This window comes from Chelonia mydas, chromosome 5 (assembly GCF_015237465.2).
Source record: "Chelonia mydas isolate rCheMyd1 chromosome 5, rCheMyd1.pri.v2, whole genome shotgun sequence".
Classification (NCBI taxonomy): domain Eukaryota; kingdom Metazoa; phylum Chordata; order Testudines; family Cheloniidae; genus Chelonia; species Chelonia mydas.
The window spans coordinates 122,742,688-122,755,395 of record NC_051245.2 but is presented as its reverse complement, the minus strand read 5'-3'; the positions used below and the strand labels follow the sequence as shown (position 1 = coordinate 122,755,395).

Genomic DNA, 12,708 nt, shown 5'->3' with positions numbered 1-12,708 from the left:
CCCTAGACACACATGGAAATTTAGAGTTAGCTGCATTCTGGGGATTTGGATGAAATTGCATGAAAACTATCTTGATTTTTAAAACCACACACATACACACAATGGATTCACAGCCCCACACAGTCTTTGAATTTAAATGTAAAGGGGTTTTATGTCTACACCCTGTATCGTCAACTATGAAGAGCCCTCTGAGAAGAATACCGCAGAGGATGGAGGGCTGTTGCTTACCATCTAGAATGTTTAGGGGATTCGTATCCCTTCCATTAAACACTTGTTACTGACTTTTGTAACTTTTCACAAGATGTTTCTCAACACTGTCATGATGAACACTGGTTTTTCTCTTCGGTGTGAGCTAGCATCCCATCCATCGAGCGAGAGACTGTTGGCTTCCTAAATAGTTCTGGTTAAGATTCATTTAAGGTGGAGCACTTTAAAAGAAGTAAAAAGAAAAGGAGTACCTGTGGCACCTTAGAGACTAACCAATTTATCTGAGCATAAGCTTTCGTGAGCTACAGCTCACTTCATCGGATAAAGTGAGCTGTAGCTCACGAAAGCTTACGCTCAAATAAATTGGTTAGTCTCTAAAGTGCCACAAGTACTCCTTTTCTTTTTGCAAATTACAGACTAACACGGCTGTTACTCTGAAACCTGTTAAAAGAAGTAATTATACTTTGTACCTCTGCAGGGCTCTAATCCTGTGTCCATGAGAGTCAATGGCAAAGCTCCTGTCATGCAGGATCGGGCCCCATGGTAGTACCTTGCATGTGAGGTTCTTAAAGTTCTTTTAAAAATTAATTAACTCCCAAAACACCCCTCTGGATAGGTACATTTACCACTCATTTTACAGGTGGATAATTGAGGCATGTAAAGGTTACAGGCCAGATTCCATCAGCCTTACTCATGGTGAGTAGTACCTTACCCCACCAAACATGAATCTGGCCTAAGGGAATCCAGAAATGCTGACATGCTCTAATCACTAGACCTCACTCTTCCCACCCTCCGCTGAATCTGAATTCAAAGCTTTTTTAGATCACCGGTAGTCCAGGTGGCTGGTGGTCTCAACCCTATCCCTACGGAACGTTTATACCCTGAAATCCCTTGCTGCCGAATCCAACCCTGCGAGCAGTCTCCATTGGAATCAGCAGGGGACTTTAACAGCAAAAGAACTGCAGGTCGGGATGGGATGCAGCAGCCAGGCTGCGTGGTGAGAGCAGTTGCTCATAAGAAACCACACACTTGCCTCTGTGCTCAACTACTGGCCTTCAGGGCTGCCCAAGTCATCCAGGAAACAAACACAAAGCGGATTACTTGCAAATGCCCCAGGAAGAACCCAAAGGAGGAGATGCTGCAAATTCCAGCCATGAAAGCCACTGACCAGTGCTGTCCAAATCTGTACCTGTTAATTGAGCTGACGCTGGGTACGGTGTCATTGTCACACACTCGCTCGGCTAGAAGTCTATCCCTGATCTCCCAGGCAAACATGGTGGGATTTTGGCGTTTATACTCTGCAATTTTTTCGACGACTTTGGGTGTGGCGACCTTTGGTTTGGATCCTCCAATCACTCCAGGCTTAATGCTCCCAGTCTCATAGTACCTGGGAGAGACAAATCCAAGAAAAAGCTTTAGTTACCAAGAGTTGACAGCCAGGAAGGCTGGAGATTTACAGTGTGCACTATTTTAGTGCAACGCATCTCCAGTCTCTTCTACGATACATCTGCCCTTTCACTCACCCTTCCTGGCTACGTAGGACATTATCTCCCCAATGGATTAATTTATAGTAATTGAAAACGGGCCCCAGTATAAAACATATATTTTTCCATAACAGCAAGACAATAGAAACAATGCAAGATTAAAGGGCATGCTGAGTTCCTAAATTAACTGGAAATGTGTGTTATTAATCAGAGGTAGGGGCAATAATAGAAACAAATCACACTCAGCACCATTATTTTTGTACTGAACTCTTTTGTAATAAATTACTGTTTCGAGGGAAATTCGCCTTCATTAATGTAAATGCCTTGTCATCACTTCACCCCCACATGAAGGCCAGGTAAAGTAGTATCATGACAAATATTTGCAGAGGACATTTGAAGTAAGTATGCCAGTGTAACATTTTGTTATATTCTCTTTTCCTGGGAGCTATGGTTTCAATATCCAGTTCTTAAGGAGCAAACAAATATTTCCTCATCACTATTCTCAAAAGAAAGTAGTGTGGTTGGTTTCTTTAAATTCATAGGGTCTGATACCATAACCCTGGCCCGCAAATTGCTCTATTGACACCTGTGAGATTACTCATGTGATTAAAAATTATTCCAATCAGACAGAGTGGTAGGATCAGGCCCTTTCACAGAATTGTACTAAAGACAGTGACAGCTGTTTAGCTGGTGTAAATGGGACCAACTCCACTTCCTTCAGTGTAGCTGCAACAATTTATTCCAGCTGGGAACCAGACTCTTTTTTTCTTTTTCATGAAACAAAAGCTTGGAAACTACCGTAGAACCTCAGAGTTACGAACACCAGAGTTACAAACTGACCAGTCAACCACACCCCTCACCTGGAACTGGAAGGGCGCAATCAAGCAAAAGCAGAGACAACGAAAGCAAATACAACATTGTACTGTGTTAAACGTAAAAAATAAAGGGAAATCAGCATTTTTCTTCTGCATAATAAAATTTCAAAGCTGTATGAAGTCAATGGTCAGTTGTAAACATTTGAAAGAACCATAATGTTTTGTTCAGCAATACAAACATTTCAGAGTCACGAACAACCTCCAGTCCCGATGTGGTCGTAACTCTGAGATTCTGCTGCAGCTGTTCTCCAACTTCATTGCACTGCCACCCCCTTCGGACAACGAAAATTACTGTACAACCCCAGGAGGGGGGACCGAAGCCTGAGCCAACGCGAGCCCCGCCACCCTGGGCGGCGGGGGAGGGAGCCAAAGCCCGAGCCCCACAGCCGCGGGCAGGGCCGAAGCTGAAGGCCTAGGGCCTCAGCTCCAGGCAGGGGGCCCGCAACCTGAGCCCTGCCACCCAGGGTTGAAGCCATCAGGCTTCAGCTTCGGCCCCGGGCCCCAGCAAGGCTAACAGCCCTGATAACCCCATTAAAACAGGGTCACAAGCTACTTTGGGGTCCCGACCGATAGTTTGAGAACGGCTGTTACTGTATTGCTCCAAGTGGGAGTCTTGTTCTGTCCACAGAGGACCAAGAGGAAATCTAAGGAAGAAGACAAGCTCCCTAAATGCTCAGCCTAAAAGTTGTGCTGTAAGAGATGACGTGGTTCTGGCTGTGTAAGTCAATGATGTTGTGCACTTTTTTATAGTTTGTAATTTTCTAAGAACAGATAAAAATAAGCCCAGAACTAACAGCAGAGAGACTGATATGTTCTTCCCTTTCAGACCTGATTCTAAAAGCCCTCTGTGCTTAGAGCTCCCATTTCTTTATGGGTTCTCCATACAGGGACACCTTGCCTGGCTGAATCATCTTTAGCAGCCTAAACTTGTTCATTGACTTTGGCACATCCCATATTTTTAGCAGGATCCATATTAGAACCCACCCAATAAAAACATAAGTTCACATGATATATTTTCTCTGCAGCTATTTGACATCTGTGTTGTCTGCGGGAAAACAAATCTCCTAAAATCTCTCTGATGCAAAAGAGCATGAGCATGTTATGGGACTGAAGTCCGTGTATCAAGGGCAGTTGCATTGATCAAATTTCTTCTGCATTACAGGTTTAATTGTCCCGCAGGCACTCTTTTTTCAGAGCCTAAAAATATCCCTTTAATGGGAGTGACAAGATGATGTTTGCACCTGGGTGAATGATGAAATAATGGCGAAAACATGTTTGCATGATGCACCTAAAAAAATCATGCCTATGAAAAATGACCATGCAGCGCAGACCTTGTAACCCTCACTTATGGCCTCCCGTCAGTGAGTGAAAGCTCCAGAACTGGGTTTAATGCTGCTTTACTAACTGCTCACAATTTTCAAGGGGCAAATAAAAAATGGCAGATTTTATAAAAATCCCTCTGTGTAACCAGTCTCGCTCTCGCTCTCTCTTGGGCCTGCACACACGCACGATCACTGGCTGTTGTTCCTTGTTTCTTGCTGGCTCCAGTTCTGGACAATCTAGGCAACAGGGAAACAGGCAACTGACAAGCAGTTTGGTGTTGCATTTTTGGACTCTGAGACAGACAGGACCCTATGCCGCTGGGTAACAGTTTTCCCTCATTGAAGGACATTGGCATAGAGGGTAAGGGCCTGATCTGAACCCCATTAAAATCAACAGAAAGATTCCAATGACTTTAAAGAGCATAAAATCAGGCCCTTACAGAGTCAGCCCCGGAATAACTTAATCCCAATTTCCCTGTAAAGCTGGGACAACCAAAGTGCAACCTGCAGGCCAACTAAACCTATAGAATTCCACAGGGCACTCTTCCCGTCTGGTTAGTCTCATCTTTAACTTGGGGCGTGTCCCACAGAGACTACAGCTCCCACAATGCAATTCTCCCTCTCAATCTGGCCACAACCCCACACTAAAGATGAGGGCAGCTGCAATCTGCTAGATTTTATGCAAATTAGATCCTGCCCTTGAGCTCCAGGCAGGTTGCCAATTCTCCCCTCAGATGGGCACAGGGCAGTCGCCCCCGCTGTAATGCTCCGTGAGCAATCAGCTACAGTCGGCCTCCTTCTGCCGCCATCCAGACCATCGCCCCAAAGGCTCACATTTATTTCTTTGAACGTTTCGTGTTTTTTCCAACATTTGACCAAAAACAAGCGGATTCAAAAACTTTCAGTTCCAGAATTTGGAATCAAACGGTTTTACGTGGTGCATTCGTATTTTTTCCCCCGCAGGCGGCAGCTCCAATTACAGTGACATTTTACCCACCATAATTATTAGTTATGAAAATAATGAGCTATGAAATTCCAATTTATTGTTGACAACTTAAATGACAAAACTCCAGAGCTGCTCTCTGAGCTCCATAATGCAAATATATCTAATGACAAATCTATTCAAATCTGAAACAGTAAAGTGGTTGGACTTTTCCCCTGTAGTTGCCTATTTATTAGCTTTGCACTGATACTAATAGAAATGGTTTGTAAATCAGCTAGAGTGGTAGGGTGTCACAGATAGGACCAGCACTCAGAAAAGATTCAAAGATCAAACAGAATGGAGCAGCCTGTGGTAGGCAGGAAAGTCCCATATAAAACACAAGAAAAGTCTCTCTCAGAAAGAGAAAAAATATCAGCGCTTACATGCCCTTTCACTTACATCAGTGTAAAATCCAGGGTAACTTCGTTGAGTTCCAATGGAATTACACTGGAGTAAAACTGGTGAGTGAGGGAAGAACCAGGTCTCCTGGATTTCTGGGACCTTCTGTGCATACATTATGACTGGCCCCTGTGGCATGATAGCAGCAATGTGAATAAGACTGCAGAGAAGATTCTCCAGTAGAGACAATGGGTCTCATGGAATAATGGTGAACAAATCCTTAGCTTTGCCAGATTCATTTCTTTTTGAGTACTGCATTTGTCCATGTGGGACTGCTGCTGCAGTTATTTCAGGGGGAAGGGTCTATGTACACTGCTCGACAAATGTTTGCTCTAACAATCTTTATAACTACAGTCTGACCAATAAAACAGATCAATTAAAATTGAGGGGGGAAAGTGAAGGTCAAAATGTGACTAATACCAGTGGAATGCAAACAATGAAGTTAATTCAATTGTTAATGCTCAGTAAACATTTAAAACACTTCTCTGAGGTTTAAAGAGAAAGTAGAAGGTAATAGAAAAGTGTGGCAGGTAAAAGTTCCCAAGATACATGCGTTCTAGTGCATTTAAAACCAGGGATATCTGATATTCAGATTTATGCACAAGGAGTTAAAATGCAGTGATGACTTTCCTGAATCTAAATCAAGTTCAAAACCAAATTCGGACATGATAGACACCTTTTTTTTTAATTTACTATTGTTATACCACGTTGAGTATCTCCAATCAGAACAGATGGCTACTCTCAAAGTACCAAAATTAAGAGAGTTAATGATTACTTATGGTACTGTGTGTTCTAATTAGGAATATATCTTATTACAAGAATAAAACAAGCCTTAAAATGAAATTATTGTGACAAATTTCCAAAGAGGCCATGTAAATGAGTGTGCTGACTGACAACTGCTCTTGGTAGCTTTCGGTAGTGAAATTATGTGCTAAAAATAGAATGTTCTTTAGAAAACAAAAGGGGCAGCTTTCACTGTCAGATTCATAACTTCTGGTTTTTCCATTTTACTGCAAATGACTCACAGATTCGTCCATTTTTCGGTACACACAGGTGCAGGAAACTTAGACCACATGGGCCATCTCTCCCCTTCATTTCTTTAGTTATTTGCAAGAATTTTTTGGTGAAGTAAATAAACAAACAAATCAATCAATCACTTTCACTTCCCAGGTCAGACATCTTAAATTGTGACTGACTGATCCTATACCGTCTCCTGTCATTCCTTGGTCATTTCTATCAGTCTCCATTTGACTTGTTTCTTGTTTCATAATCTTTGATCCAGTGTTTGATATTTTCCTTTGCAGAAACAAAGTTACCTGCCAAGAATTTTGCTGACACAACCATGGCTGACCCGGAGCTGCCTGGAGATGTCACACGGCCTGACACCTTGGTGGGCAAGTTCCACAATCCTTTGGCGGACAACATCAGGGAGTGGACGACCATTCACAAAAACACCCCCTAACTGATTCACTCCTCCATGTCCTGAAACACATTGGAGAAAAAAAAACAAGCAGAAAACAACATCTTTGTGATAGTTGGAAGACACTTCTCTACTGCAATCTTGCTAAACCACAGATTCCGCCTTCACTATGATCAGCCTCACTCCTCAACAAGAGTTTAAGCATTTTCAAATTACTGATCATCCCTTACTGCCAAGGCAGGAAGAATTTTAAAAGTTGAAACCTAATTCTGTTCTCACAGCAATTTCACACCAGTGTAACCCCCTGGCTTCAATGGAGTTCCTCCTGATTTAAGTGACATTGAAATCAGGACCCTAGTTTGTAAAACAGCCTTTCAAATTACATTTTTAGGCCCAGACCAGCAGTACTCAGGCAATATCTCCCCTTGAAACCAGTGGGAGATGTTGCCTGCGTAAGAACTGCTTGAGTAAGCCCTATAGCTGCATGGTTAAAAGGTGAATTTTAGTCTCCCTACAAATATAAGGCTGTGTTCAAATAAGACTTGGACCATTTTCCTTATAAATTTAGTTTCATTCAGTCAGAAAAGGGTTGCACTGAATGTAATGATCATTTACTTTTCCCCCCAAAATGATTGCTTAATGCTTAATTTAATCAAAAGGGGAAAAATATGGAATGGCTTTTGCTGTTATAATTTACAGCGGCCTCTGCAGACATTATGGTCCCACAAATGAAATGTGAATGCTTAGCCCACACCTATATATTATTCTTTTTCTAGCAGATTTGCACTGTCCACCTTTAGCAAGGTGAATCATATATCTGATGTGAAATGGGACCCAGCTAGATACGTAGCAGCTAAACTGTGTAAAACCAAGGAACATGTAATAATCCCATGTAGCAAGCAACAAAATATAATTAATTCTCAAGTTGTTAATCATCCAAATATAACAGAGAGCTGGTGAAACTGAAAACAAATAATAGCAAGAGACAGCTCTGTTGCCAAAACTGGAACAAAAAAGTAGTAAGAAAAATCTCTGTTTACAGGGAACTTGGACTGTACAGAATAAGCTGACAGGTCAAATGCCCCAGTGCTTAAAAAAAACAATCGTATAAACTATTTTTATTTAAATCCTGTCATTTCCCCATTGATAAACTACTGTCAAACTTTGTAAACACCTTCTAAAACTGTCAGCACACATCAGGAATCCACATAAAATATTTGATTACTCAAGCCAGTTTAAGCCTACACAGAGCAGCCCCTCACTGAAGTTCCTTGCCCATTTCAGAAGTGAAAGTTTTTTTCAGCACACCAGATCTGAGTGGAAGCTTCAGGTTCCAGGTGTTTCTGCTCCAAAAATAAGTTTATTCAGAGCATATCAAGAGAAGTCTGAGAATAACCTTGTGCTGCATTTTCCAGAGTAAACCATCCCAGCACTGTAGGGTTACAGAGCCTATCTGTTTTGATTCTGAAATGCTTTTAAGGCCAGAAAAATAATGTCCTTGTTGCTTTTAATAGCAAAAAACAGGTACAGCTCCACTTAACTGAAACAAACTGGCCTCTGGTTCCTTAGCAATTTCAATTATATTAAATTATTAACATCCTATTTAATTTTAAAAAAACGGCAGAGCTCCTTAGCTTTTCATCTAGAAAAGCAATTCAAAGTAGAAGAAAGAAAGAAAGAAAGAAAGAAAGAAAGAAAGAAAGAAAGAAAGAAAGAAAGAAAGAAAGAAAGAATCTTGATACTGAAAGCTAAGACTTTGTTTGGGGAAGGGTTTCAATTTTGTAATTATTCCCTCCAAATATTACAAGTTCGGTGTTTTGTAGGCATCCAGCTCTCCAAGAGTCAAAGGTTCCTTCATGCCCTAGAACAACAATTTGCGCTCTGGATGGAAAATTAAACAAAGGGCCCCTCTGTTGTGCGGTTCTTTTTGCTCCAAGTTCGCGACCAGCCAGGCTCGCCTGCTCGCCCAGCAGCAGCCGCGGAAGCTGTGGGTCACCAGCGGAGTGGGAGTGCTCTCCCCCACTTCAGCAGGGCCAGGGGGGTCAGCTACCTACATGCCCTGACAGCTCTCCTCGGCGAAAGTGACACCCTGATCGAGTTGAACTTCCCCATCCACTTCGATGGCAGGTAGTAAGGCCACGCGGCCAGCCATCCGCATTTCCCCCAAATAGCCAAAAATCAACACCTGCAGGAGTGTCCCGGGGTTCGTTTCAAGTGTAAAGGTGATTATTAAAATACAGGCGGGGGAACGTGGTGAGTTGATATTTGTTGTCAATAAATATTGGATGTGACTTAAAATAGGTCGTTCTCGAAAGGGAGTTATAGTCCTCCCACTGGGGGGGGGGGACACAAAAACCTGCCTAACAAAGATCTCTCGGCGGGGGAATAGCCCCAGATTGTTGCTGTATCACACAGCCCCCAGTCTGGCTATGGGAGATTCAAACGCTTTAGAGTCACACCAAAAAGGTACCGCACTCCCCACCAACCCGGACTTTCCCTCCAAGAGGACAGAATTATCGCAGCTGCTAAATAATAAAGATGTCGCGGTAAATCATCAAGCACTAGTCGGTGGCTTTATTTAAAAATATATATAACACTGGCCGCCCCTGGGGCGAGCTTCCACGGGCAGCAGCTTTGTGCTGAGGAAGAGATTCCTGAACCTGGGTAGGGTTGGATCCTTCTGGTGCCTAACAAAGGGAAGCTGCGCTATGCTAATGACCAGGCAAATTAGCCAAGAGTTTGAAAATCTCTGTGTTCTCCGTACAGCTCTAACATGCTGCTGGGGGGCAAATGAACACCCCAACCCCACCAGAAATAAAACCACGTTGGTCCTGAGGCGAAGTCTTAATAGCCAGGGAGCTCGCCATCCCCACTTGCCTTTCCAGGCGATGGAGACCAGGGCTCAGCAGTGATATTCACCAGCCCAGGCTCTGAGATGATCCTCTTCAGCTAGGGCCACTGTGCAGAGCAAATTGCTCAGCCGGGGTGGACTGTGCTCCCTGCATGGGTGTGCTGGAGCAGGAGAGGTTAAATTACGTTCAAATCGTCTGCAGCCGGGTAAAAGAGCATCCCAGAGCCTTTTACGGGCAGCTAACGGGCCTTCGGATTTGCACCATTCATCTTCTGGCTGGAGAAATGTATGGGATGGGAAAGGAATAACTAGTTCAAATGAAAGGAGAACGATCCATCCGTGGGGATGCCTTCTCCTCTTCCACTGCATTTGTCCCCATTATCACCTGCTCCTCTGGCTAGCAGATGGAAGTTCTCACTGAAGGAAGGCAAAAAAAAAAAAATGCTTTTAAAAATCAGATCTTCTTGCCTGCCGCCAATCATCCTGCCGAACCACCAGAGCAGATTTCAGGCCACCCCGAGTCTAGCAGGGCCAGCTCTGGGAGTTTTGCTGGGCAACAGAGGTAACTAGTCCCTCCCTGTGAAAAATACACGTTATTAAATGACTAGGTCTGCTGTGTGTTCCGGGGGGCTACGCAAGAAAACTGCGCTCTGCCAGGCGACCGCTGGCACTATAAAATGACAAAGCATCTCAGTCTGGGGCAAGTTTGTAGCACTCTTTACTACTGTGCCTATTGCTGAGAAATGTTAAAGCAATTTTAACTATGAAGAATATATATACTACGCATTTATGGATTGTGTGTATTGTTCTGTGAATATAATATAATATAATATAATATAATATAATATAATATAATATAATATAATATAGACACACAATCCATACATGTATGCAGATATACATATGTATGTACCTATGTATTGTGTAGTCTTCATTGAGAAGTATTCAAGTATACAATACATATAGACCTATATGTATGAATATATACTAGACATGTAGGGAGTGTGTGTGTATTGTTGTGTCTATGTGTTATCTATGTATATTACATATACCCACAACTGTGTGCATACACTCCCTACATGTCTAGTATATATTCATACATACATAAGTGTGTAATATAGGAATATATGCATATCCGCGAGGGAAAGAAGGAGACAGATTATAGAGCTGTGGGTCTATGAATGCACACACATTCCAGCAGCAGTTTAAGCATTAAATCCAGCATCGCTGCTCCATCGACTGGCTGTCAGGGAAAGGGTTGCTGATTCTCAACAGAGCCACCCCATTTGCTAACAAGGGGTATTAAAGAAAGTTGTTGTTTTTTTCCCCTTTAAATTACTAGAAGTGTCCTGGAGAAAACTAACCGCCGGGGTGTTCTCTGTAAATACTCCCTCGCCCCTAGAAATGGGTGGGAACTCTTTTACAGAAGGTAAAGCTGAGTGTCAGCACCTCAAGGAACCAAGCACCTTTGCAGTATTTTCCCACTCGGGTCTCAAGATTAGAAAACGCCGGGAGAGCCAGGCAACCCGACGGACGGAGAGGCGCCCTTCCAAATGAATTCTCATTGTCTTTATCAACGTGTCCGGGGTTTATTCGGAAAGTCCGTCTCTTAACTGTCCGTCTGGCGGTCCCTCCTGTTCGAGCCCAGCCCAGTTCCAAGGGGGTGCTCGCGGGCTCGGGGTGCCGCTCAGGTGGGTTTCAGCGGCAAGGGTCGCCCCAGGGCGAGGGGAAGCAGCTGACTCCGCACATTCTTATTTTGTATGTTTCCTCCCCCCAGCTGAAATGCGCGCGGTATTTCCCCTCCCCTGGCACGGCGACCAGATCGCCCCTCCGCCTGCCGCGGAGCCCGGCGTCCGGCAGGAAAGGAAGGAGCTGTCGGCTTATTCGGGTTTGGTTTGGGGCTAATCTGAGTGCAGGTGAGATCTGGACAGGTTTAGTGTGCGCACATCCACGCCCGTGACAACTCTGCGGGGAAAGTGCCCCGCGCCTTTGCGCGTCACCTCTCAGCCTCTCCCCTCGCCCCCGTGGGAAGCAAAGAGCCGGGAAAGTTGAACGACCAAAACTTTTAGACAGAGGAAATCCGCAGGGATTGGGGGCGGGGGAGGGGGTCGTTAACAAGCTATGGGAAGCGATGGAGGTGGGGGACTTGTTCTTCACCCCGTGCTGGTTACTGTTGTTAAGAGCGGAAGAATCGCCACTCGCTCCAACAGCCCAACCACCGACCAGACTTTCGGGGTGAGCCCCAGGTCCAGCCACCCTACTGCGTGGGTAGGTAGGTAAACTAAGGAACGTGCCCTTCAGATCCCACCTATTCACGGCTTTACCATGTATCAAACAAATATAAACACTGGGGCATGCTGCCAGACCGATAGGCAGGTACGTCTTGGTCCCCACCTGTAAAATATTGACTTTCCTAGCAGCAAAAGCATAGCACAATGCAACGACCCTTAGTTCTTCCTTATATTGGCGTCTATGCACACACTGCATCGATCCAGGGGCTCATTGCCTGCGGGTTTCAAGCTTTCCCCTCCAACGAGAATGAAGAAACTATGTGGGATTGTTATTCCTGGGCCAGAAAAAACCGCAGGCTTTGTAAGCACTCCGCTCTTTGCTCAGCGTTTGTTCTCCCGCTGGGTGACGGCTTTGCTACATACTTCCTTAGGAAATGATTCCTCTGGCTAGGGAATTCCGCTCTTTGGTGGGCATCTATCTGCTCTCGGCTCCAAATCAGGTTCTAGGTTGGGAGTATTTCTGATGGGGCTGGCGTTAGCTGTCTTCGCCCGCTGAGGATGCTAAAGACTAAATCAGCATTTGTGACAAAACAGCGTCTGGGCTGTTGTGCAGGAAGAAGTCTGATCCCTTTCCTCGTAGTCACATCAATATATATTATTGTTTCAAACGTTTTAACTAGGTAAAATGTGTCTCATGAGGGAGAACAGAATGGCTGTTAATGGTCAGCTGAAAATTCAGCCAGAAATTTTTTCTTTTGGAGTCAGTTGCACTAAATCTTTCCAGAAACAGATTGACTGCAATAGCAAAAAGCATCATAATCAAACTGGGGTTTTGCCCCTCCATTTCTTTTCCTCCCCTTACGTTCCTGCAGAAGATATTGATTTATCATTATTTAGGTTAATGGAGGAAGCAGCTAAGTCCCTTGGTGGCTTTTCC

The 12,708-nt window shown here is 44.1% G+C and overlaps 1 protein-coding gene across 5 annotated transcripts in view; it reads right to left on the bottom strand.

Annotated features, from left to right (window-relative positions):
- The window catches only part of PAX5 (paired box 5), a 238,027-nt gene that overhangs the window by 213,481 nt on the left and 11,838 nt on the right, over window positions 1-12,708 (bottom strand). For 4 of the 5 annotated variants that reach the window (XM_043546339.1, XM_037902197.2, XM_007068699.3 and 1 more), the window contains exons 2-3: window positions 6,586-6,751; window positions 1,397-1,594 (exon numbers count right to left, since the gene is read on the bottom strand). In XM_043546339.1, the coding sequence (XP_043402274.1) occupies window positions 1,397-1,594; window positions 6,586-6,751 (364 nt within the window). The remainder of the gene's footprint in view (window positions 1-1,396; window positions 1,595-6,585; window positions 6,752-12,708) is intronic. The other variant, XM_037902200.2, reaches the window with a different exon arrangement.